This window comes from Heterocephalus glaber, unplaced genomic scaffold, assembly GCF_053883595.1.
Source record: "Heterocephalus glaber isolate CG9 unplaced genomic scaffold, H.glaber_assembly_v1.0 deba00000331, whole genome shotgun sequence".
NCBI lineage: Eukaryota > Metazoa > Chordata > Mammalia > Rodentia > Bathyergidae > Heterocephalus > Heterocephalus glaber.
In genome coordinates this window covers 10,660,726-10,685,053 of record NW_028258142.1, presented here as the reverse complement: position 1 = coordinate 10,685,053, position 24,328 = coordinate 10,660,726, and the positions used below count along the sequence as shown (strand labels likewise).

Here is a 24,328-nt window from a genome sequence, read left to right as displayed (position 1 = left end):
TGACTCCTTTCAGATTTGTGACACCTTTTCTCAGGCTTACTTTTGTTATCCTCCCTTCCAGAAGTCTTGGATTTTATTCTATTTCATTTCATTTTTGTATTGCTGTGAATCAAATTCAGGGCCTGGTACATGCTAGGCAAGTGCTCTACCACTTAGCTGTACTGTACCTTTAGCCCAGGCTTGAAATTTAGTAATGTAACAGTTATCGTTGGCTGTAATGGCTTTGTCCAGGTTTCATTGTCTCCAGTGTTTTTTTTTTTGGTCCTGTGGATTGAACTTGGGTCCTTGCGCTTGTGCAGCAGCAGGTGGCAAAACCACTGAGCTAAATCCCCGGTGTGTCTCCAGTCTTGAGGGAATAGTGGAGAGTAAGATGTGTGTGTTTCTTAAGGAGTTCACCCAAAGCTAGCTAGGTCAACCTGCCCCTGCCTGGCTAACTCTCTTCTCTTCCCTTCTCTTTTTACTTCCCCCTTCCACTTCCTCCTTCTCCTTTCCTCTTTCCTTCCTTCCTTCCTGGAGTTTATAGAAAGATATAATAGTTCTATTTTATAGGAGACCCAACCCAGGTACACAGAAGAAATAAGGTTTAATTATTTACTAGCATGTATTTTCAACACCAGTGACCAGTTCTCCGATATGAAAACTATTATCTTCAATTCTGACACTATCCAGTTGGACCCTATGGCCTGAGGGCTCAGTCCCATAAAATTGCTTCCACTTCAGAGGCTGTTACAAATCCTAGGCTACTACTTCTAATTGCCATGGCCTTCTCAGGTAATTTTCTAGAATGGATCATTGAACTCCCTGAGCACTTTATGTTAATTGATTCGTTATAAAGGATACAATTTAGTAGCAACCCAGTGGATGAGATGTGTAGGGCAAGATGTGGGGGTGATGTGAGCTTCACGCTGTTGTAGGGTACTCTGCACTCCCAGTACTTGTTTGTCTCCAGAAGCTCTGTGAATCTAAGGAAGTTTGTCCCTTAATTTTTTCCTATTGGTTATATAGATTTATGAGTTTCATTTTGGCAGATTTGTACATGCACTTAACACTGATCATTTTGACCCTCCTGTTAGCTCACCCCAAGTTTCACATCTTTGAGTGTTTGTGGCTTTTGGTGCATGTATTTTGTTCATTTCCAAACCCCCTGTTACTTCCCCAGTTCCCTTCCTCTGGTCTAATAATAGTTTTCTTTCCACTTTCATGTCATGTTCTTTAGATTACACATATTAGGGAGAACGTGATAATTATCTGAGCCTGGCTTATTCTACTCAACATGATGATCTCTGGATCCAAACATTTTCCTGCAAAATTTTATTTTCTTTACGGTTGAATAATATTCTATTGTTTATATATACAACATTTAAAAATCCATTTATTTGTTGATGGCCATCCTAGGTTGGTTCCACACCTTGGCTGTTAATTGTGCCTCAATACACATGGGTATGCAGATATTCCTATAGTATGCTGAATTTAATTGCTTTGGTTGTATTACCAAGGAGTAGAAGAGCTGGATCAAATGGTACCTCTCTTTTAGTTTTGTGAGGAACCTTTATACTGATTTCTCTAGTGGCTTACTAACTTATATTTATACCCCTGCTAGTAGTATAGAAAGACTGTGGGGATGGCTTACCCCTCCCAATCTTCTTTGACAGCATTTATTGTTTTTTGTCTTCTTGATAGCCATTCTGACTAGGGTGAAATGGAATATCAATGTAGTTTTGATTTCCCTAGTAGTTAAAGATGTTGAGCACTTTTTATATACTTATTGGCCATTTATACTTCTTTTAAGACATGTCTGTTCAATTGATTTGCCCATTTACTGATTGGGCTATTTGATTTTTTTGATGTTTTTTGTTCTTTATATATTCTAGATATTAAACCACTGTCAGAGGAGTAGCTGGTAAAGATTTTCTATAATTCTATAGGCTATCTTTTCTCTCTTGTTAAAGATATGTTATTAAACTGTTATTTCCCTTGTTGTGCAGAAACTTTTTAGTTTGATGCAGTCCCATTTGTTGGTTCTTCCTGTTATTTCCTGTGCTATTAGAGTCCTAGACAAGGAAATCTTTGCCTGTGCCTGTGGCTTCAGTTGTTTTCCCTATGTTTTATTTTTGTGTAAAAGTTTCAGGTCTTTTACTGAGGTCTTTGATCCACTTTGAGTTAGTTTCAGTCTTCTACAAGTTGATAGCCACTTTTCCCAGCACCATTTGCTGAAGAGGCTGTCTTTTTTCCCAACCTATATTTTTGGCTCCTTTGTCAAGAATCAGATGGCTGTAGTTGTGGGAGGTCTTTCCATCTTCGGGTGTCTTTTTCAATTTTTTTCTTCAATGTTAATGAAATTTTCATTGTAGAGGTCTTTTACCTCCTTGGTTAGTTGATCCCTGGGTATTTTATTTCAAGCTATTGTGAATGGAAAGTGTATCTACAGTGCTCAATGTCCAACTTTTTCCTTCCCATTGTTGTAGGAGGATGGGGCAGGAAGTCCCTTTCCATTTTCACTTGGTCTTTTGGGGAACAGCCAGAGGCTAAGAGCCCTACTCTAAATCCTCTCATTTGTATAAACTCAGGTGTGATTAGAAAGGGCCTGTTAGTAAACAAAGATTCTTACTAAGAGTTTAGGATAAACGTCAGAAATTGAGGGTAAAGACCAAATATTTCTTCTTACACCATGTTTCCTTGATTTGTAATACACACACACACACACACACACACACACACACTGTATATGTACACGTAATATATAAAGACAGTAGTCTGTATGTAGGTGTGCTACTTTTTAAGTGCAATATGTTAAAATGTGACTGAAAAGTTTAAGGAGAGCTGAATACTCATTTCATTGATCAATCCTTATAAGTCACCCCCATTAACCTTTTTTGGTGATATTATGAACTTTTGTTTTATTGTCAATTCTGCAGGAATATTTTGTACATCATTCTAATAAATGATTCTCAGAAATGTTCATGTAAAAGCTTTTCTTTGTAGGTTAAACATGTAAGTTTCTGTGCATTTTTAAAAATTACATTTATTGAGCCATATTCATTTAGAACTGTAGATACTTTAGAGATTAACCCACTTACTTTATATGGGAAACTCAGTAAAGAGATTGACTTTGATTCCATGCAAACTTAGGCTCGTGTCAGTAACCTACAAAGTACAAGTTTCTCACTTGAAAATTTATTAGAACTTTTGCTGTAGTCATAAACTTTTAATTTATTCAGTTTGAAATTATATTTTAACTTGAAGTCTTTTTTAAAAAAATTGGTTATATTAAATTTTTTTAGTTACTGTTTTAGCCACACAAATATTTCATATTTCTTTTTAAAGTGGAGCTTATTGTGGTGAGATCTAGAGGCCCTACTAGACATTAAAGCGGTTTTGTATTTATTGTACTTTAATTATTTTATTTGCATTTACTTGGGAAGAACTGCGAATGGTGTGATATTTTAACCTTCATCCAAGGTAATAAGTTACCCTGCTCCAGCTTCATGGGTGCTGGCCGAAGACATGAGACTCCAGAGTCAGAGATAAAGGGCTTTATTAGTCCAGGAAGTAAGTAGCAGTAGCCAGTGTCAGCATCTGTTTAGTTCTCTGAGCACAGTAATTTGGCTGTAGTATAATGGTTAGAAGTGATTGGATTGTGCATATATTTTGAAAGTAACTGAGTCTGGGATTTTGTGACCTCAGAAAAAGAAAGGAGATAAGGATGATTCTAAATGTTCAGATCTAAGCAGTTGGAAGAGTAAAGTCGCCATAGATAGAAGAGGGAGATCCTGTAAGGAAGGCAACTTTGGAGGAGGGCTAGGAAAAACAGAGAATTAGTGTTGAACATGTTAAGTTTTGATATCTATAATACACTTGACAATGTCTAAAAGGAAGTTGAATATAATTTTCCTTGAATGAAGAGTAAGGAGTTTGGGAATAGAAGGCACATAGATGCTATTTGGCATCAAGAGAAAGTGAAGTCAGGAGGAGCATGAGTGCAAGTGGAGAAGAGTTGACCCAAATCTTGAGTTCTGGGGTGCTCTATCATTAAGAGGTCAGGGGAGACCAGCAAAGGAGTCTGAGCAGGAATGATTGTGACAGTATGATGTTCTTGTAGCAAAGATGGAAAATTTTATTAAGGGAAAAGGACTGGTTAGAGGTATCAAATGGAGCATCTAGGAAGACTGAGAATTGAGGCTGGAGCTAGAGGTGGAGAAGGCTCTGGTGTGGCTGAAAGAGAAGGGGAATGGGAAAGAATTGTAGCCTCTGAATTTACAGTTTTCCTCAGGTGTTTTGTTGGTGTCAAGGGAATTAGAGATGTGGGACCATAGTTGGTGGGAAAAGTGCAGTCAAGATGAGTTTGTTTTTACATAAGAAATAACATTTTTTGGAATGATCTGGTAGAGGGGAAATTTTTCGGAGATGAAGTGTGCAAGTGGAGGGTGGGGTGCCTTAGAAAGGGAGCTAGGTGGAAGTGGATGTGGAAACAGATGTTGCCAAGTGGGTAAATGTGGTGAGTCCACAGTTTCCTCTTGATAGTCCTTTATTTTCTCAGTTCTGTAGGAAACTGGGCCGTCAGCTGAGATTGAATATGTCAGAGTAAGTACTTACAGGTGTGAGGAAAGGTAAGCAGTTGTGTGAAGTGGTCAGCAAGAAGGAGAGAGACAATGGGCCAAGGAAATGTAGTTTGATTTCCAGGCAGTGTTAAGGAGTCACTCAAACTTTATGATTATGAGTATAAACTGAGACCAGTCAGAGTAGTTCTGTTTCTCTAGTCATTTTCAACTGTGTGGCCTAGGAAGATTCAAGTTTAGCCATAACTAAGAGTGAAGGGAGAGAGCTGAGGTTCGGTATAAGTAAGGAAATTACTAAAGTGATTAAATATAACCTGAGTTAGGAGGGAAGTCAGTGAAAAGTTGGTATGTTTATCATTCTTGTTATTTAAACTTTGAATATTTAAGGCCAGCCACATATATATATATATGTATTACAAAATATGTAAAATTTTTTGTATTATATATTTTATATATATATACATTTATATACCAGATTAACCAAAAGGTTATTTTGCATGGAGTGAGAAGGACGCTGTCTAGGTTCTACTGAAGCAAAAATGACAAGTTGGTATATTGATTTTTCATTTGATGATCATGGTATAACTGAAGGCCAAGAAAAAGCCTTACCTTTTTCTTTTATCTGATCAATTTACTTGGCCATTTCTTTTTTTTTTTTTTGGTTCCAGGGATCAAACTCAGGACCTTGTGCCTGCGAGGCAGGCGGCAGAACCACTGAGCTAAATTCCTGGCCCCTACTTGGCCATTTCTTTTGAAAAAGCAGTATTTGAAATAAACAAGTTCATAGACTTTACTCATATGAAAACTACATGTTCACTATAGAATATTTGGAAAATAAAGTATCAAAAACAACATTTTTGCAGAATCCTGCCATGTAGGTAACCATTCTGTTGCACTCCTTTCTGGTCCAATTATCCTCCCTATTCTTTTTACATAATTAGAATGACACTTTACATATAATTTAGTTTTATATGTTTTTGCACTTAACAAATGAACAATATTAATTTTTGACCTGTGGTATTTATAACCACATAAATATTAATTTTAGTGGTTCCCTAAAGTTCCATTGTGTAGATGTGCCAGGATTTTGTTTACTGTTTTCATACTATTGGAAATTTGGGTGTTTCTGATTTTTTTATATAATATTTTTTATAATACAGGAAACATTGTTATGCTTTGGTTTAATTTTATTTCTTTAAGATACATATAAAATAGTATTATTGGATAAAAGAGTATAATTTTAAGAGTTGCATATTACGAAATTAATTTTGACAACTATAGTGAATGCTTTTTTTTTTGGTACCAGGGATCAAACTCAGGACCTTGTGCTTGCGAGGCAGGTGCCAGACCACTGAGCTAAATCTATATTAAATGCTTTTAAAGCAATAAATATCATAATTTGAAAAATTTTTGCTGATTTGACTTTTGAAAAATGATGCCACTGCTATTTTTTTATTTTTAGTTTTTATTTTTTTGAGACAAAGAGTCTTTTTTTTGGTGCCGGGGATCAAACTCGGGACCTTGTACTTGCGAGGCAGGCACCAGAACCACTGAGCTAAATCCCTGGCCCACCATTGCTATTTTTTAAAATTAATTTTATTGGTACATTTTAGGCATACAATATAATGACATTTATCATTGGAAATTTGCACCTTTACATAATCTATCTTGGTTCTTATTTTTTCCCCATTCCCTTGCCCTCCCTTCAACCCCTCCATCCGTCCATATCTATAAGGACTGTTGCCATTTCTTCTTTTCTCATTAATTCCATTCCCTTCTTTCTTTTCCCCATCCCTCCCACTTCCCCTTCCCCTTTGCCCCTTTTCTTCCTATTTCACATTATCTGTTACACCTTTTAGTCCTTATTTATACTTTGTTTCTCACACTAGAGAAGCTATTTGGTATTTACACATGTGTCCTATTTATTTCACTTAAGAGTATCACTTCAGTGTGCATCCATTTAGCTATAAATGTCTCCAATTTCTCGTTCTTTATGGCTGAGTAATACTATATAATAATAATTATATTAAAAAAACACATTTTCTTTATCTGGTCTCCAGTTGATGGGCAGTTGGGTTGTTACCAAGTTTTAGCTGTCAACGAATTGTGCTGCTATGAACATGGGTGCACATATATCACTGTGGTATGATTCTTTTAATTCTTTGGGGAAGATGCCCAGCAGTGGAACAGCGGGGTCAAATGGGACTTCCAGTCCTAGTTCTTTGAGGTGTCTCCATACTGATTTCCACAGTGGTTGCGCCAGTCTACACTCCCACCAGCAGTGGAGCAGGGTTCCTCTTTCCCCACAGCCCCACCAGCATTTGTTATTGGTTGATTTCATGATACCATTGCTATTTTAATTTTTACTCCCTTTATTCTGATGAGCGCCAGGCTTTGTCTATGAATGTGTTGAGCCACTTGGTTATCGATGTGGTAAAATAAATTTCTGCAGAGAAACCAACACTAGATTATTCAAGAATTTAAATTTGAAAAGCAAACTTCAATACTTTTTTTTTGTTTTTACAGAAAAAAGTATATTTCTGTGTCAGGAATTTCTTAAGACAATAAAAGGAGAAAGTAATAAAGGAAGACTGCTGAGTTTGAAAGTGAAAATGAGAAGTGCAGTTCCTCAGATACCACCCCCAAAATATGAAAATAAGAATTTAAGACACACGTAGTATGAGGCTATGTAAAAAAGGCAAAAAAAAAAAGATAAGAAAGATAAGGAAAGAAGAAAGAAACAGAGAGAAGACAGTCTGTGTGACCTGATATGGAGTGATTTTTTTTAGGGGTTAGAAATGTACCAGCCCTGTCATAAGTTCTTTTTGTTCTATTTAGCTGTGCATTTTAACCATGACTTTCCCACAACAGGGAAGAAAGAAAAAATGTTAACCAACCCATTTTACATTTTCATCAGCAGTGTATCATGTATCAGGTTTCCAGTTTCTCTACCTACTTTCTTGACTTCACTTGATACTGTAATTTTAGTGGATATGTATGTAGTGGTGTCTCCTTGTGGTTTTAATCTGTGTTTTTCTAATAATTACGAATATTAGGGACCTTTTTTTATATTTGTTAGCCATTTTTATATCATTGGTAAAAGACTGATTCAGCTAGCATTTCTCTCTCTCTCTCTGTTCTACCTTGCCTCTTGCTTGTTTTTAAAATTGGGTTGTTTTACTTACTTAAAAATTCTTCATATAGAGAACAAATTCTTTGTACAGGGATTTAGCTCAGTGGTACTGCACCTGCCTGGCAAGCGGAAGGTCGTGAATTCTAGGCTAGGTACGGGGGAGGAATCCTTTGTACAAAATCTTAACAGTTATGATACACAGATATTTTCTCCTAGTCTGTACCTTGTCTTTCTCTTAATTGTTTATTTTAAAACATAAATGTTAATTTTTAATTTTAAAGAGGCCTAATTTTCTTGAGTTTTTCTATTATGTAATATTGTGCTTTTGGTATTTGCGAATACTTTGCTCAAATTGTCACAAAAAATTTTCTCTTGGAAGTTTTATAGTTTCAGCTCTTATATTTAGGTGGGAGATTCTTCTGAGTTAATTCTTACATGTGGCATGAAATAGATTTAAGTTATTTTTTTTTCAGTTGTCCAGTGGTCTTAGCACAGTTTATTGAAAAAAGTAATCCTTTCCTCATTGACTTCTCTTGATACTTGAAAATCAGTTGACAGTGAATATAAACAATTTATTTCTAGACCTTTTCTTCCCATTTTATTGATGTATGTGCCACTCACTATGCCAGTAATACAATGTCTTGGTTATATTTATAGCTTTATAGTTATTTTTGAAGTTCAGTAGTATCATTTTGTTCTTTTTCAAAATTGCATTTCCTTATACATTTTAGGAATGACATTGATTTATACAAAAAAGTCTGCAGGATTTTGATTGGGATTACTTGGTTCTATAGATCAGTTTTGGGAAAATTGCTGTAGTAACACTGAGTCTTCCATTTCCATGAAGATGGAATGTCCAGTTATTTATTTAGCATATTTACTCAACAATATTTTAGATTTGACTGTGAATCTTCACTTCTTTGTTAAATTTCATTCTGAGCAGATTTTACTTTTTTGATGCTATTTAAATAGAATTGTCAATTTTTATTTTGTTTGCTAGCAATTTTATTGTTGCTGGATATTTTGTCGGCTTGTAGTTTGAGAGGGGAGAGAGTGAGGAAGGGAGAAAGATTTCCTTAGGTTCTCTCTCTTTTTTTTAATGTAAGATTGTGTGAGCTGTGAGTAAGTGTAGATTTATATTTTTCTTTCCAATTTGTATATTTTTTTAATTTGTTCTACTAGCCTAAACCTTCATTATAATGTTGACTAGACTAGAGACGGAATGGTGTAAGGCCTGAAAAGCCTAACTAAAGAAAACATTTGCTGATCCTTGCCCTAACCAAAAAGTATAGCCCACGAGTCTGAATAAAAATGAAAGACTGTGTGGTGTCTACAAGATTCCCTGTTTTGAAAAGATGCACAGCATGTGGAAAAGATAGAAAAGAATAAATTACAAAAATAATAACCATGAGAATTAGAATATCTATATTAATATCAGACAAAACAGATTAAGACAGGAAGGCTTCTAGATACAACAAGAACCATTTCAAAATGAAAAGAAGGTCAAAACATTGCCTTGTTCTTAGTCTTAGGGACATAGCATTTCAGTTCTTACCTCTAAGTATGGTGTTAGCTATAGATTTTTCATAATTGCTCTTTATCAGTTTGAGAAGTTCCCCTCTGTTCTTAGTTTGTTGAAAGTATGAATAATGGGTATTGTCTTTTGTTTCATATGCTTCTACAGCTGTTAAGACGCTTATGTGTATTTTCCTCCCTTTATAAATATGTTGTAGTATATCAGTTATTGACGGTAAACCAATTGAGGATCAAATCTCATCTAATCAGAATATGTAATGCTTTTTATATGCTACTGGTTTTGGTTTGCTGAATTTTGAGGGGAGGTCGGTAAAGGATATCGATCTAGTTTTTTAATGATCTGTTTGGCCTAGGTAGCAGGGCAATAATGGCTTCATAGAATGATTTGCAAAGTATTTCCTACTTCTCTATTATCTGAAAGAATTTGTGAAGGATTTTCTATTTTCTGTTTGATTTTTTCCACTCTAATATTTACTGTGGTCTTCTTGCTTTGGGTTTAGTTCTTCATTTTCTCATTTCTTCAGGGTGAAAATTTAACGATATGAAACCTTTTCTGATAAAAGCAGTTAAAATCATACATTTCTTTCCTCAAACCACTACTTTAGCTACAACCCGTAGTATATGCTTTTATTTTGTTCAAATTATTTTTCAACTTCACGTCAGATTTTTAGTATTTATTCCATCTGTTATTTAGAAGTATTTCCTTAATATACAGATATTTGGTGTTTTTCCTATTGTTGGCTCTTACTTGTTTGTTTTGGGGTTTTTCTGTTTGTTTTTTGAGACAGGGTCTCGCTCGCTATGTAGTTCAGGCTGACCTCCAACTTGTGATCCACTTGTCTCAGCCGGCCAAGTGCTGGGATTACAGGTGTGCACCACTATGCCTGGCTCTCTTTTATTTCTGTTGTAGATATATAACTTGGATTCGTGAGGGTCAGAAAACATATTTTGTGCAATGTCAGTCTTTTTCAGTTCATCAAAGCTTGCTTTAGTTTATCCTGAACAGGATAAAACTTTAGGTGATAGGATTCAAATCTTATATATCCTTGCTTTTTTTTTTTCTATACTTGTTCTCTCCATCAGAGGCTGAGTATACCTTATGCAGAGTGCTTGGGACCACAAGTATTTCTGATTTTGTATTTTTTCAAATTTTGAAATACTTGATTACATAAAATGATATGTACTATATTCAGGAGGGAGCTGGGTCTAAATACAAGATTCATTTAGGTTTTCTTTTTTGTTTGTTTGTTTTTTGCTACCAGGGATTGAACTTGGAACCTTGCGCTTTCGAGGCAGGCAGCGGAACCACTGAGCTAAATTCCATTCCCTCATTTGTGTTTTCTGTTCACCTTATAGCCTGAAGGTAATTTCATGCAACATGTTTAGCATCCCTGCATTTTGACTGTGACCCATCACATGAGGTCAGGTGTGAAATTGTCCACCTTTGGCTTGATGTTGGTGCTCAAGATGGTTTGGATTTTGGAGCATTCCAAGTTTAAGATTTTGGCTTAGGGATTCTCAGCATTATTGAAATCTTTGCATATTATTATTAAATTGTTTCTCCTTTCAGTTCTGTCAGCTTTTTAAAAAAAATTCTTCAGCTTTTATTGTGTGCTTTGGGGTTTTAACGTTAAGTATGTATACATTTATATACTGTATCTGCACAACGTTTTGAGCTTTTCATTTTGAAATGGTTCTTTATGCATCTAGAAGCCTTAAAGTTTGTTTTGTCTGATATTAATAGAGATATTCTAACTCTCATGGTTACTATTTTCGTAATTTATTCTTTTCTATCCTTTTTGCATGCTGTGTGTCTTTTCACAACAGGGAATCTTGTAGACACCACAGTCTTTCTTTTTTATTCAGTCTTGTGGGCTATACTTTTTGATTAGGCCAGGCATCAGCAGACTTTTTCTTTAGTAACTATGTTAGGCTTTTTAGGCCTTACAGCCTCTTATTCAACAATACAACTTTGCTGCTGTAGCAAAGAAGCAGCCTTAGAGAGTATCTAGTAAGTGTGGCTTTGTTCCAATAAAATTCTTATAGACCCTGAAATTTGAATTTCATGTAATTTTCATGTGTCACAAAATATTATACTGTTTATTTTTTTAACCAGACATTAATATAAAAACCATTTTTAGCTCATGAACCATGCAAAAAGGGTAATGGGCTGGTTTGGCCTGCAAACTGTATTGTAGTTTGCAGTCTCCTGGGATAGTAGGTTTAATCCTTTCACATTTGATGGAGTTATCGATATGTTGGATTTACATCTCATTTGCAGTTTGTTTCTGTTATTAAATTCTTTTGTGTAAAATTCACATTTTTTAGTGTACCAATTTTAATTCCTTTGTTGACCTTTTTAAAAACAGTATTTTTGCAATGATTTTCTTTGATTCCTCCGTGGATCACTGTCTTATCACAGTCTACTTCAAAATAATATTAATTTTGTTAAAATAATGGAAACTTGGCTGTAACTCTCCTTTCTCCCATTCCATTATGCCATTTCATATATATTACATCTATTTGTGTTATATATTATAACCTCAATAATTGTTACAGTTACTGATTTATACCATCTCATGTCCTTTAAAGGAGAAAAAATGAGAAAAGTAATATTTACAGTATTTTACATTAACCTACACATCTGACATTCCCAGTCATCACTATTATTTTCTTTGAATTTTAAGTACTTCCTTTTTATTTTTGGTATCGGGGATCAAACTTGGGACCTTGCCCTTGCGAGACGGGTGCCGGAACCACTGAGCTAAATCCCTGGCCCTGAAGTACTTCCGTTTTGGTATCTTTTTTTAAAGACAGACCCACTATCGTCATTTTTACTCATCCTTTTTTCTCCATTCTAATTTCTTCATGCCAGAGTTGAATCTCCCTAGGTAAGATACTGTTTTATATTTGCATTTTCAGGTGAGGAAGCTGGCCATTGATGTTCAGGTCATTAGGAAATGTTAGCTGCAGTGTGAATTCAGGCAGAGTGGCTCCAGCCTATGCTCTTAATCACTAGGGTGTAACTTACCTTGCTTCATGTTATTTTCACATGTGGTAGTTTCCTAATCATGCTGCCAAGTTTGTAGCACTGGTATCTGTTGCCTAGCAGCTTGCTTTGGGACTTTGGGTCCTGTGGCTAAAGCACAGACACATTTCTTTACCTAGACTGCTTTTATTTATTTATTTATTTTTTTGTAGGTGTGGGCTAGGGTGGTGGTTTTTGGTAACATTAAACTTAGTGGTTATAGAAAGGTCTAATAGGAAAAGAAAAGTCAGTTGGGTTTCCTGATCACTTTTTCCTATTTTTTAGAGTGTGTAGTTACTATTGTTTGTATAATCCTTTGAGACATTTAATGTGTATAGTGAGGCATACAAACACACACACAAATAGATCATCTTTGCATTTATTTTATATCTTGTTCCCTCCCAAGTTTTGTATTTTGAACATTATTCTCCTGTATTGATTATAATTTATCTAGTTCACAGATTTTTGAAGTGTATTATTATTTCCTGAAATTTAGGTTAATTTATTCCAAAACGAATCATGCATGAAAAGTCTGTAGTGATTAAGTGAGCTGCAGAAGCAATTGATCAGTCACGTGATTTTAGGGGAGTTTAGCCTGCCTGAGCCTCAGCTTTCCCATTTATACAATGATAATGTTATTACTACTACTATCTATAAACACCTATGTAGCCTAAGATATGCTAGGCTTTGGTGTAAGGACATCATATATATTATACATTTAAACCCCACAAACTAACCTAAGTTATAGGTACTGTTAACTCTGACTACCAAGTAGAGCTGGGATAGACATGAACTCTGTCTGATTCCCCACTATCATCCTGGTTGGTGCATAGTACCAAATTTACAGGTTTGTAAGGATTAATGAGATACAGTGTATTCAGAGGCCTGAATCAAGACCTGGCACATATTAGACTAATATGTAGCATATTACCAATATTAAGCAGGTAATTAGTAGCTTTTTTAAAAAAACTAAAACTAAAGGAAACATTGTTGTCCACATACCTTTTTTTTTTTTTGCCATGAGTATATATATCCAAAAGACAAATTCCTAATAGGATAGTTACTTGGTTAAAGCATGGTTTAAGCATGAATTAGATTTATTTTTAGTTTTATAAATGTTTAAAGCTTTGAATCTTCTGTGAGCATAGTTTTAGTGTCTGCAGAACCATGTAAATTTTGTTTTACAGCATTTTCATTATACTAGTTTATAGTGTACCATTTTTGTTCATTTTTCTTTTCTTTAACTCAAGAATTATTTAAAGAGGTTTGGTGATTAACTTTTTTTCTTACTTTTATAGCATTATAGTCAAATAATGATGTCTTTCTGATTTTTAATTTAAGGTTTTCATCATGGTCTAGTCTGTTGTCATATTTAGTAACTATTCCTTATGTCCCATCTCCCCCCTCCCCTTTTTACTGGGGAATCAAACATCCGCAGTCCTTTTTATTTTCTAATTTTGAAATAGGGTCTTGCTAAATTGCCCAGGCTCGGCTCAACTTGCCTTTTTCACTATATTGTCAATTTCACTAATAGTGCAAAAGTATAGATGGATAAAATTGATGGCTCCTTACCATCAATCAAGGAAGTGGCACCCAATTGTAATGATAGTTAACTTTAGTAGTAGTAAGTAGTAGTAATATGTTCTTTACTGCCAAGTAGTTTGGTGAAAAAGGAGAAAATTCTAGTTACACTTAAGATTGCTATTGATGGGGCCAGGGATTGGCAGCCTGCCTCGCAAGCGCAAGGTCCTGAGTTCAATCCCTGGTACCAAAAAAATATTGCTATTGATGAAGCTGTAAAAATACTAATTTTTAAAAATCTTTACGTTGAGTACACATTTTTGGAATCCTTATTATGAAATTGATATGTTTGAAAAGTTCTTCTTACTACATGTTAATAAAGAAAGGGTATCTTGAGGGGAAATACTTGGCATTATTTCAGTTGGTGAATGCACTCGGTACTTTTTTCACAGAAAACCACTTTTACTTAAAAGAACAATTACCATCTGTAGTGTGATTGTTCAGTTTAGTTTCATTGATTTCTCATAAATGATCAACGTGAGCCTGTCCCTTCTATGCTGTGCTAAAGACACAGTTCAAACTTTTAAGCAAAAATTACGGTTTAAGAAAACTTACATCTCTCACTGTTATTGCTTCCCAGTACCTAAGGACGTTTTAATGAGATCCTGGTAATACATACTCAAATATTTTTTTTTGATGTTGTAGATATCTTAATACACAGTGTTGCAAATCATGTATAAATAAAAGAGTGACTCAAAATGCAAAATACACCAATGGAATTGAATATGATAGAGTAAAAAAAAAATTCATGTCATAGTTTGATTTTTCAGTGCAATGTAACTTTTAAGCAACTATAACTTACCAAGTTTTTGTATGGTATCAAAGGAAATGTTCAGTTATGTGAATACCTTATTAAATAAAATGTCTTCCTACTGTTTCCAGCTGTATCTCTGTAGCCGGCTGTATTTCTTCTTACACTTGTACTAAAAGTATTGTAAGAGATTTAATGCAGAAGTGGATGTGAGACCAGCTGTCTTCTCAAAGAAAGAAGAAGTTTTCAGTAATGTAAAATAGCTCCACTTCTCTCACTGTTGTTGGAGAAAGTATAGATATTTTTCATGAAAGTAGTATTTATGTTAACATGTAATGAATATATTGTTGTAATAAAATGAATTAGTAATTAAATATTTTTGATTCTCAGTTTTAATTTCTAGTAGGGTAAATTTTAATAGCTACAACTCATAAAACAAAGTTTTCTGTGGTATTAAAACTTTTTGTGGTCTTCAATAAATTTTAAGAGAGTAAAGGGATTCTGGGACCAGAAAGGTCAAGAATCACTGATTTAAAGAGTAGACTTCTGTCAGGGTAGTTGGTATAGGGAAAAAAATTTGAGCTTTGTATTAAATAGCGAGATTTAAATTCTTTATCTGTTATATCCTAGTAGCAAATTATTAACTTCATTGAGCAAATTTTAGTTCCTCTGAGACTCCAGGTTCCTTATTTGCAAAATGGTGATAATAAAGCTGTTTTGTTTGTTGACGTTAAGGAGTAGTTTGACCTTTTTGCTTTTTTGCATTGTGTGTTACAATGACAGATATGACTACTTGAACTCTTTGTTTAAAAAAGAGGTTGTGAAATTATTTGTGAATGTTATTTTCTGCATACTTTATCTAATACTTCTTTTCTTGAACCATTATACCCATTTTTCAAGAGTGTGTATAAACTTAAAGTTTTACAATTAGAAAGGGAGTAAAACTAATTCAGAACATTTACTTAGGCTTAAGACAGATGGTAATCCTATAAAAAGATGGCATATATTTTTGGAAGTGGAAACAGAAAAACAGATACTCTTAATTCCAGAATGATCTTTGCCTAGAAAATGTAGGAAAGAAATAAATGACCATATGGCCTAATAGAACTTTTTATAGTTTCTAATGTCTGGTATTGAATTTTTAATATTAGTATTGAATTGCATATATATTAGGAGTTGATAAAGAGTAATTTTCTGATTCATAACTGCTAAGTACTTTTCCTGTGGTTACCAGTCTTTGGTTTTCTGTGTTATGGATGTGATAGTGGGAAGTAGTACCATTTTGACACCAAATTTAGTGGGGTTAATTTAAATGGGAATATTTACCACTTCAAACCCAGTGATTGTGCTGTCAGGGCAGTAATACACATCTTCATGCTTGGATAGGAGGTGGGGTTCTTAGTGAGGCACCTTCATATTCAGCTTAATGTTGAAAAGTAGATGGTGTTCCAGATACTTTACTTTTCACAGCTTTTTCAGCAACATAATACTTGATAGTAAGACTATTTTAAAATTACTTTTTTTATGGAATTGATCTCCCCAATCCCCTGATTGGCTATGTGAATGGTTTTTAGCAAATATTTCATACAGACTCATGTACCTACCAACCAAATGCTATCTGTAATGAGAAGTGAACATCTGTCACTCTCTTCCTTCAGCTCCTCCCTTATGTTGCCATTATGTTTTTAGTGCATTTATTTTACAATTTATCCATTCATTAAATCTGCTACTGAATCAGGAGATTATAAATAGGTTATTAGTCTGCATATTCCCACACAGTGTTGTGCTTGTTGGAGGGTAAAGGCGGAATGAATAAATGAATGTGATTATAGTTATGCTGTTGTCTTCTGCTGAGTGGCGCTTAAGCTACTAGGTGAAGATGCTGCAGGCCTACTTCTTCCTCTTCTAGGCACTGAGTGTATGAGAGCAAATGAGCTCTGTTTTCAAGAAATTCCTGAGTATAAAGCAACATTTCTAGATAACACAGATTATGGAATTATTTTTATTTATTTTTAAAGATGTTTAAGTGTTTAAAATATGTAGTTGAAGAAAGGACTTAGCTTGTTGTTCTCCCAGTTGTATTCATTTCCTTTGTTGAATGTTTTGCTGGCACAGACTGATGAGTGGTCAGGGGAGAAGGGAAGAAGGAGGAGTCAGAATTAGTGCTGAGGATGAGCATGGATCTTTATAGAGTTAGAAAAGATAGGAGCACTGGCCTGTACATTAAGAATAGAGCAAAAAAGCAAGGTGCAAGAAAGAAAGATAGACAAAGGTTTGTTTTTAAACAGCATCAAATACCGAATGCCCATTATGTGACAGATACTGTTCTATTCTGCAGGATAAAAAATAAAATAAATCCGGTGCCTGTGTTGCGAGCGCAAGGTCCTGAGTTCGATCCCTGGTACAAAAAATAAATAAATAAAATAAAATCCCTGTCCTGACAGAGCTGACATTCTTAAGAAAAGTCTTGGACATTCTTGTCCAGAAACTAAAGGATTAAACTGTGAGTAAAATAAAACCTTGGTGGAAAGTTTTACTTGAAAAATAGTCTCCTTTTATAGATATTTAAATGTGTTTTGTTTTGTTTTAGAAAATGGCTCCAAAGGTTAAATGAAGCTGGAAAAACACACAGATGCAGCATTGAAGCCTCTCCAGATGTTTGGGGATAATATTCCAGAGAGAAAATTGATCCCTGTGGATTAAGTAACTAGTCATAATGAAGAAAATTAGTCTTAAAACCTTCCGAAAGTCTTTTAACTTGAGTAAAAGTAAAGAAGAAACTGATTTCATGGTAGTACAACAACCATCAATAGCCAGTGACTTTGGAAAAGATGATGCCTTGTTTGGTAGCTGCTATGGTAAAGATATGGCCAGCTGTGATATCAATAGTGAAGATGACAAAGGTGGGAAAAACAGATCAAAAAGTGAGAGCCTGATGGGAACCTTAAAAAGGCGGCTTTCTTCTAAGCAGAAGCCAAAGGGCAAGGGCAGCACACCGTCAGGAAGCTGTGCCGATGAGGACACCTTCTCCTCCTCCTCAGCCCCCATCGTCTTCAAAGATGTCAGAGCGCAAAGGCCGATCAGGTCCACTTCCCTCCGCAGTCATCACTACAGCCCCACGCCCTGGCCTCTCCGGCCCACAAACTCCGAGGAGACATGCATCAAAATGGAGGTCAGAGTCAAAGCCTTGGTTCACTCTTCCAGCCCGAGTCCTGCATTGAATGGTGTTCGAAAGGATTTTCGTGACCTTCAGTCTGAAACTGTATGCCAAGAGCAAAATAATTCTCTTAAAAGTTCTGATTCTCCCAATGGAGATTTACATCTCCACCTGGATGAACATGTGCCTGTAGTTATTGGACTTATGCCTCAGGACTACATTCAGTATACCGTGCCTTTAGACGAGGGGATGTATCCTTTGGAAGGATCACGTAGCTATTGTCTGGACAGTTCTTCACCCATGGAGGTCTCTGCGGTTCCTCCTCAAGTGGGAGGGAGCTCTTTTGCTGAAGATGAGAATCAGGTAGACCAGGACCTAGTTGTTGCCCCAGAGATCTTTGTGGATCAGTCTGTGAATGGTTTGTTGATTGGCACCACGGGAGTCATGTTGCAGAGCCCCAGAGCAAGTCATGATGATGTCCCTCCACTTTCACCTTTGCTACCTCCAATGCAGAATAATCAAATCCAAAGGAACTTCAGTGGACTCACTGGCACAGATGCCCATGTGGCTGAAAGTATGCGTTGTCATTTGAATTTTGATCCTAATTCTGCTCCTGGGGTTGCACGAGTTTATGACTCAGTGCAGAGTAGTGGTCCCATGGTTGTGACAAGCCTTACAGAGGAGCTGAAGAAACTTGCAAAACAAGGATGGTACTGGGGACCGATCACACGCTGGGAGGCAGAAGGGAAACTAGCAAATGTGCCAGATGGTTCTTTTCTTGTTCGGGATAGTTCTGATGATCGTTATCTTTTAAGCTTGAGCTTTCGTTCCCATGGTAAAACACTTCACACTAGAATTGAGCACTCAAATGGTAGGTTTAGCTTTTATGAACAACCAGATGTGGAAGGACATACATCTATAGTTGATCTAATTGAGCATTCAATCAGGGACTCTGAAAATGGAGCTTTTTGTTATTCGAGGTCTCGGTTGCCTGGATCTGCAACTTACCCTGTCAGACTGACCAATCCAGTGTCACGGTTCATGCAGGTGCGTTCTTTGCAGTACCTGTGTCGTTTTGTTATACGTCAGTATACCAGAATAGACTTAATTCAGAAACTGCCTTTGCCAAACAAAATGAAGGATTATTTACAGGAGAAGCACTACTGAAAGATTGAGAACCCTGCATCGTGCACTTTGGGAAAAAGAAAAAGAGATTGAAATACAGTTTACAAACTTTCATTGCCATCAGAATACTTTTGCTGCCATAACTATTTTAGTTTTCTGTGTAATAGTCACCAATTTGTTTAGGGGTGGGGAAGTGTCTGCAAGGTGTCTGGTTTATTTTGATTCTTTCAAAAGGGATGTCTTGATGTTCTAGAAGTGTGAATTATCTTTCATTAATGTGTAGAATAATCACAATGTGAATTATCAGATTATTATTGCCCCCCCAGTCCTTTGCTGCTATCCACTGTGATTTTTATGCATTAAAAGCACATTTCATGTGTATTCAACCCTAAGTGAAGTTGAATGAAGCTTATAGAATGAAAATTGCTTTGTCTTTTTAAATGACCCATTTTGAGAAGATAATATTGCATAAATGTGTGTAATAAAACAATTTACATATACACTGAACATGAGCTTTTAAAATCTCATACTTTAAAAAGATTTATTCAGATTTATGAATTGACATAATCTTGGTTAATGGAATGCAAATCTGCAACATCTTTTACAAAACTTTTCTAAATTATTTTTAAGGTAGTGCTTTTTTTTTTGGTTGTGAAAAGCTGAATTTTTTGTTGCCTTCATTTTCATCTTGTACTTTGTGTATTTTAATAATGGCCTTACATTAAAAAATTGTAAAGGAATATATACCACCAATTTAGAAATTGTTGCCTTTTCTGTCATTAAACTCGGGTACAAATTGGCATAAAGACCTATGGAACTAGAACTATTACTACAGAAATGTGACGATCATAGTTTCCTGTGATAGGGCTTTTTGTTATGTGTACTTTCTTTTGGTTAAATGTTTTATCTGCAGTTTCTTTAGTCAGTATTTTTTTTGAGTGAACTTGATTGTACAACCAATTTTTATAAATGGACTGGAGTCTTTTACAACATTAAAGTTTTAAATGGATTTGAATGTAAAGAAGAGATTATTTTAAAATTGAATTTAATTTTTTTTATGTAGTTGCTATTAAATTGTGCTAGATTTGTCCTCTTCTCAGTAAAAACAGCCCTTAATGAGTTTAGCTGAAAAATTCTGAAAATTGTGGAACATCATGTCAGAAAAATACTAAGCCCATATCAGGTATATGGAAGTTTTGTTTCCTGCCAGATATACTGCCACTGAAGAATAAGGTTTTTGATTTTTAAATTAACTACATTTTAAGTAATTTGGCATCTCTCTGGTGTTTTACCTCCTTGGTATTCAGTCTTTGGGATGTTATACCTAATAATTTTTAAATACAGACCATTCATTTATTTCACAGTTCTGCAGTGTAGTATCTTAGGATTTTCCTGTTTAGAATATGTTTCCAGCTACACAAGCTTTTAAGGAAAATGTTTCCATCTTAGATGGACATGAAATTTGTTGATGTTTCTTCTTTTGTCACTTCAAGTTTTTCTTTTACCTCTTAAACAGAGTAAAAGTATTCAGTCAAATTTACTGGCTCTTATCTTTCAAACATACCTGTATTCTCAGTTTTTTCTGTGTTTTCTTTTTAGGATCAGAACTGAAATATTGCCAAGAAAAGGCACAATGCCCTAATATCACGGTGTTACGATACTTTGACCCAAAAAGGGAAAGGGACCTAATTTTGGTGGGATGTTGATTGTACCTTGTTACAAAGTCTCCTCTTCATTTTTTGATGTTTTCACCTAATGAGATAGAATACAGAGTGTGCTATAATATAATGTAAGTGTTCGCTATAAGCTGTTTGGATTAAGAACTATTGCCGAGTTGTAAGCTTGTTATCAAATTAATGCAAGACATTTAACTATTTTTTTGCAAAATTATTTATTTTTAAGCAACTTAAAATATGTGTAGGGTGAGTAGAAAGTTCCTGTGCATCTACGTTAGATGGCAGGTGTTGTCAGAGTCGCCGTGTATTAATGGTAAATGTCAAGGTGGCAACTCTGTCTCCTGAAGCATTTAAATATCCTCCTGTGAATACATGGTGCAGAGTCTGGACTCTGTGAGCCTGTCTCTCACATGGATGTAGCCTAATCTCTACATTTTCTCATGCTGCCATACATTTAAAATCTACCCATTTAGTTTTAAGATTGTTCTTATTTTCATCTGAATGTTTTAAAAACTGTGTTTTGTATTTTTTGGAGGGCAAGTGTGGATACTGTTGTAATTCAGAAAGCCAATTTTTGATGTGCTTTTCTGTATGCATAATACAAAATACCTTTGTAAAGTAATACGCTCTATTTTAATCCAATTTGAAATTATGTGTTGATTATATATTTGCCAAAAATTAAATTTACAAACAAAGTTGTATGCAAAATTTTCTGAGTTTGTGTAGAGAGGCAGCCAGTTGATAGGGAATCTTCCAGTTATAATGTAGAAGATTGACTTTCTGTGATACAACAGTCTGGTGAAATATGGAAATGGAGGAAAGAGATCATCCTGTAGCTTGGTCTAGGTGCAATTTGGTTAAATTTTTAGATTCTGTTTAATGGTAACTTAGATGATAGGAACAAAACCTAGAAGTGATTCTTAAATAAATACTTTTAAAAATCTGAGTTTAAGGTAAGAAACAAAGAAAACAGGAGAGCTATATCCATGTGCCACAGTAAGTGAATCAGAGGTGTTTTAAAATCAAATATTTCATCACAAAACATGATGGAGGCTGGAAGCTATTTTGAAGTTTACTAGGACACTATGCATTTTCGTAATTAATAAGAAAGCTATAGAAAGTACTTGAAAAATATCTTTCTTAGTGCAATAATCTAAAAATTTAGAAGGTCACATTTTACCACAGGAAATGATCATAGAACTAAAAACAGTTTTAAGGAAACCAGCTACACAGGGCAACCCTCTTGCTATTGAAGAAAATCATGTGCCAAAAGGCTAAATCATTGGCATATAGGAAATAAAACACAAAGTAGACATTATAATTTCTGAGCCAGTATTGTTAAAACAAGATAAAAGTTACTAAAATCTTAGATTTATGCAGTGTCTCTGCTAATGCTACAAGTCTTAACTGCTTTCAGGAATGCAAATTTTGATTACATTTCTCATTGTATATGAGATATTGCTTTATGAATGATTCAAAATAATATATTTTGATTTAAACCTTAATTGCTTTTCATTGAATGTGAAGTATTAATTTGAAAATGAAATCACACTACCAGCAATGGATAGTTTTGTTGAATACTCCAAGGAACAATAGCCAGTTCCATAAATAACTTTAAAATTCTAAAGGTATTGGTACGTTAGTAATTACAAATTTGGTTTCTTTTAATACTTTTTTAATCCTGTAGGAAGGTTTTTTTATAAACACCCTTTTTATTGATGAGTCATAACGTGGCAAAAGTATGTAATTGCTGTTTCTGAAAACTAATCCAAACTCTAAATCCAGAGGTGTTGGGAAATTCTTACAGAATTTTGTAATAGTAATGTTGGGTTAAAGAAATTTCATAGTTGTTGGAGTGCCATGAAATTAATACTTGCAATCCAGATTGCTGTAGTTTACACTTTTTCTGTATGTTTCAAATCAGGTGTGTACCATTTGTACTGAGAACACCACAGAATGAACTATCCAAAGTCCATTGATTTTAATATGTGTTTTGGTTTGTAAACAAATTATAGTAATTTCTTGCACATTTTTGGAAATTAATTATATAAGAATTTATGTATCTGCTTCTAGATACAGTGTGTAAATAAAAATTTCATTCACAAGATCTGCCTTATAGTTTATTTGATATACTCATGTAGTGTCTGATATTAATAAGCATCTGGTTAGCTAGATAGTTTCTGGATGTCTCATGAACTGGGCAGATACTAGAGAGTGGGAGCTAATATATTTTAGTAAAAAGAGAAGAAAATTATGTTCCAAAAGGAAGATGTCAAACAAATTAAGAGTCAGCCAATGGTGATAATATACCAAAGGATTCAACATAAAGGTTGGGGTGAATTAGAATATCACAATAAACAAAAACTAAATTGAAACTAACACAGTAACGAAACCTTACTAAAAGGCTGAGTGATAAAATATTTGGATTCTGACATTTAAAAAAATTATGTCCCCTGTTAGTGTTTCATGGAAATAGAACAAGTCATTTAAGTGCATTTTGCAGAGGTCATTTAGAAAACCTTTCATAGATTTCTCATGTATACTGAATTCCATGTGTGTAAAATTAAGCATCAGGTTAAATTTCCTTTGAAATTTTGTCCTATTTTTAAATATTTAAAAACACGAATATTTCAAAGGTAAATTTTAACTGATCTTGTCCAGAATATAGTGCAGATTTTGACATTATTAGAATCCAAATAATGTGGACCTCCACATTTTTTAAAGCAGCATTGCTATTAATGTCATACTTGGACTGCTGGTGATAGTGCTAATTAATAGATTATCAGACAATAGTTATGCTTTAACAACTATGGAAAAGACTTAAACTGGGCAGGTAAACAAAAAATTTTAATGACCACAGTGTTTATTTTCTTTGATATACATAAAATATTCCAAGAATATAATGGTATAACACTCTTAATTTCCAGGTCCTTTGACAAAGAGCCCCACATGAAGTCAGAATGATTTGCCAAAATAATAACTCTATGATGTGATTAATTCATATCAGCTCTCAAGACTTTTAACCAAATAATAAGTAGCTGTATGCTACAGGTTAGCCAATAATAGTAATTTCATTGAATGCTGTGTCCCCCCACCCGCAGTACCAGGTTTCAAACTCAGGACCTTGCACTTCCAAGGTAGGCATGGCACCACTAAGCTAAATCTCCAGCCCCTGTTTTACTTTTCTTGTTCCTGAGAGAAAATACCCGACACAAAACGTTAAAGGAGGAAAGGTTTATTTGGCTCACAGTTTGTAGTGGTTTCAGTTCACAGTTGGCTACTCCAAGGCAGGGTGGTATGGCAGAGTGGCCTAGCAAAGCAGAAACAGTTGATGGCAGGCAGAAGTCAGCAAGGTAGCAGGCTACAAGCAGCAACTCTGTGTCCCTTTATTTGGGCTACCTGTCCTTGGGGCAGGTAGCACTCACACCCAGGTTGGGGCACCCTTAATCCTACCCAACCTGTGCCAAAACAATCAGTGGACTAATTTAGTAATCACACACCCTTGATCCCAGCATTACACACTCCAGATCCAGCCACCTCTGAAAAGCCCACCTTTGACTGCATGAGGCTTTGGGGGGACATCTAGACACAAGCCATAGCAAATGCCTTACATGATCTGACATGAAAGATAAGACTGAACTTATAGTGGCACAGAATTGGATGCAGGAGGTACAGCTATGCAGCCTATTCCTTGGCTGACTCATCCAGGATGTGTTCAAGAGAATGGTGCAACTTGTAACCAGCCCCAGCATCTTCTGAAACTCCACCCAGTGTAGTCACAAGAT

The 24,328-nt window shown here is 35.1% G+C and overlaps 1 protein-coding gene and 1 long non-coding RNA gene across 6 annotated transcripts in view; one reads left to right on the top strand and one right to left on the bottom strand.

Moving 5' to 3' along the window:
* Positions 1–22,648, top strand: part of Socs6 (suppressor of cytokine signaling 6) — a 27,906-nt gene extending 5,258 nt beyond the window's left edge. For 3 of the 5 annotated variants that reach the window (XM_087191373.1, XM_087191372.1, XM_021242142.2), the window contains 2 exons: positions 16,924–17,088; positions 17,176–22,648. In XM_087191373.1, the coding sequence (XP_087047499.1) occupies positions 17,302–18,909 (1,608 nt within the window). In that variant the 5' untranslated portion in view covers positions 16,924–17,088; positions 17,176–17,301 and the 3' untranslated portion in view covers positions 18,910–22,648. The remainder of the gene's footprint in view (positions 1–16,923; positions 17,089–17,175) is intronic. The other 2 variants (XM_021242143.2, XM_013078540.3) reach the window with 1 other exon arrangement.
* Positions 22,643–24,328, bottom strand: part of LOC147830027 (uncharacterized) — a 52,135-nt gene continuing 50,449 nt past the window's right edge. Inside the window, exon 3 of the long non-coding RNA XR_015443126.1 lies at positions 22,643–24,328. This is a non-coding gene — a long non-coding RNA (uncharacterized LOC147830027).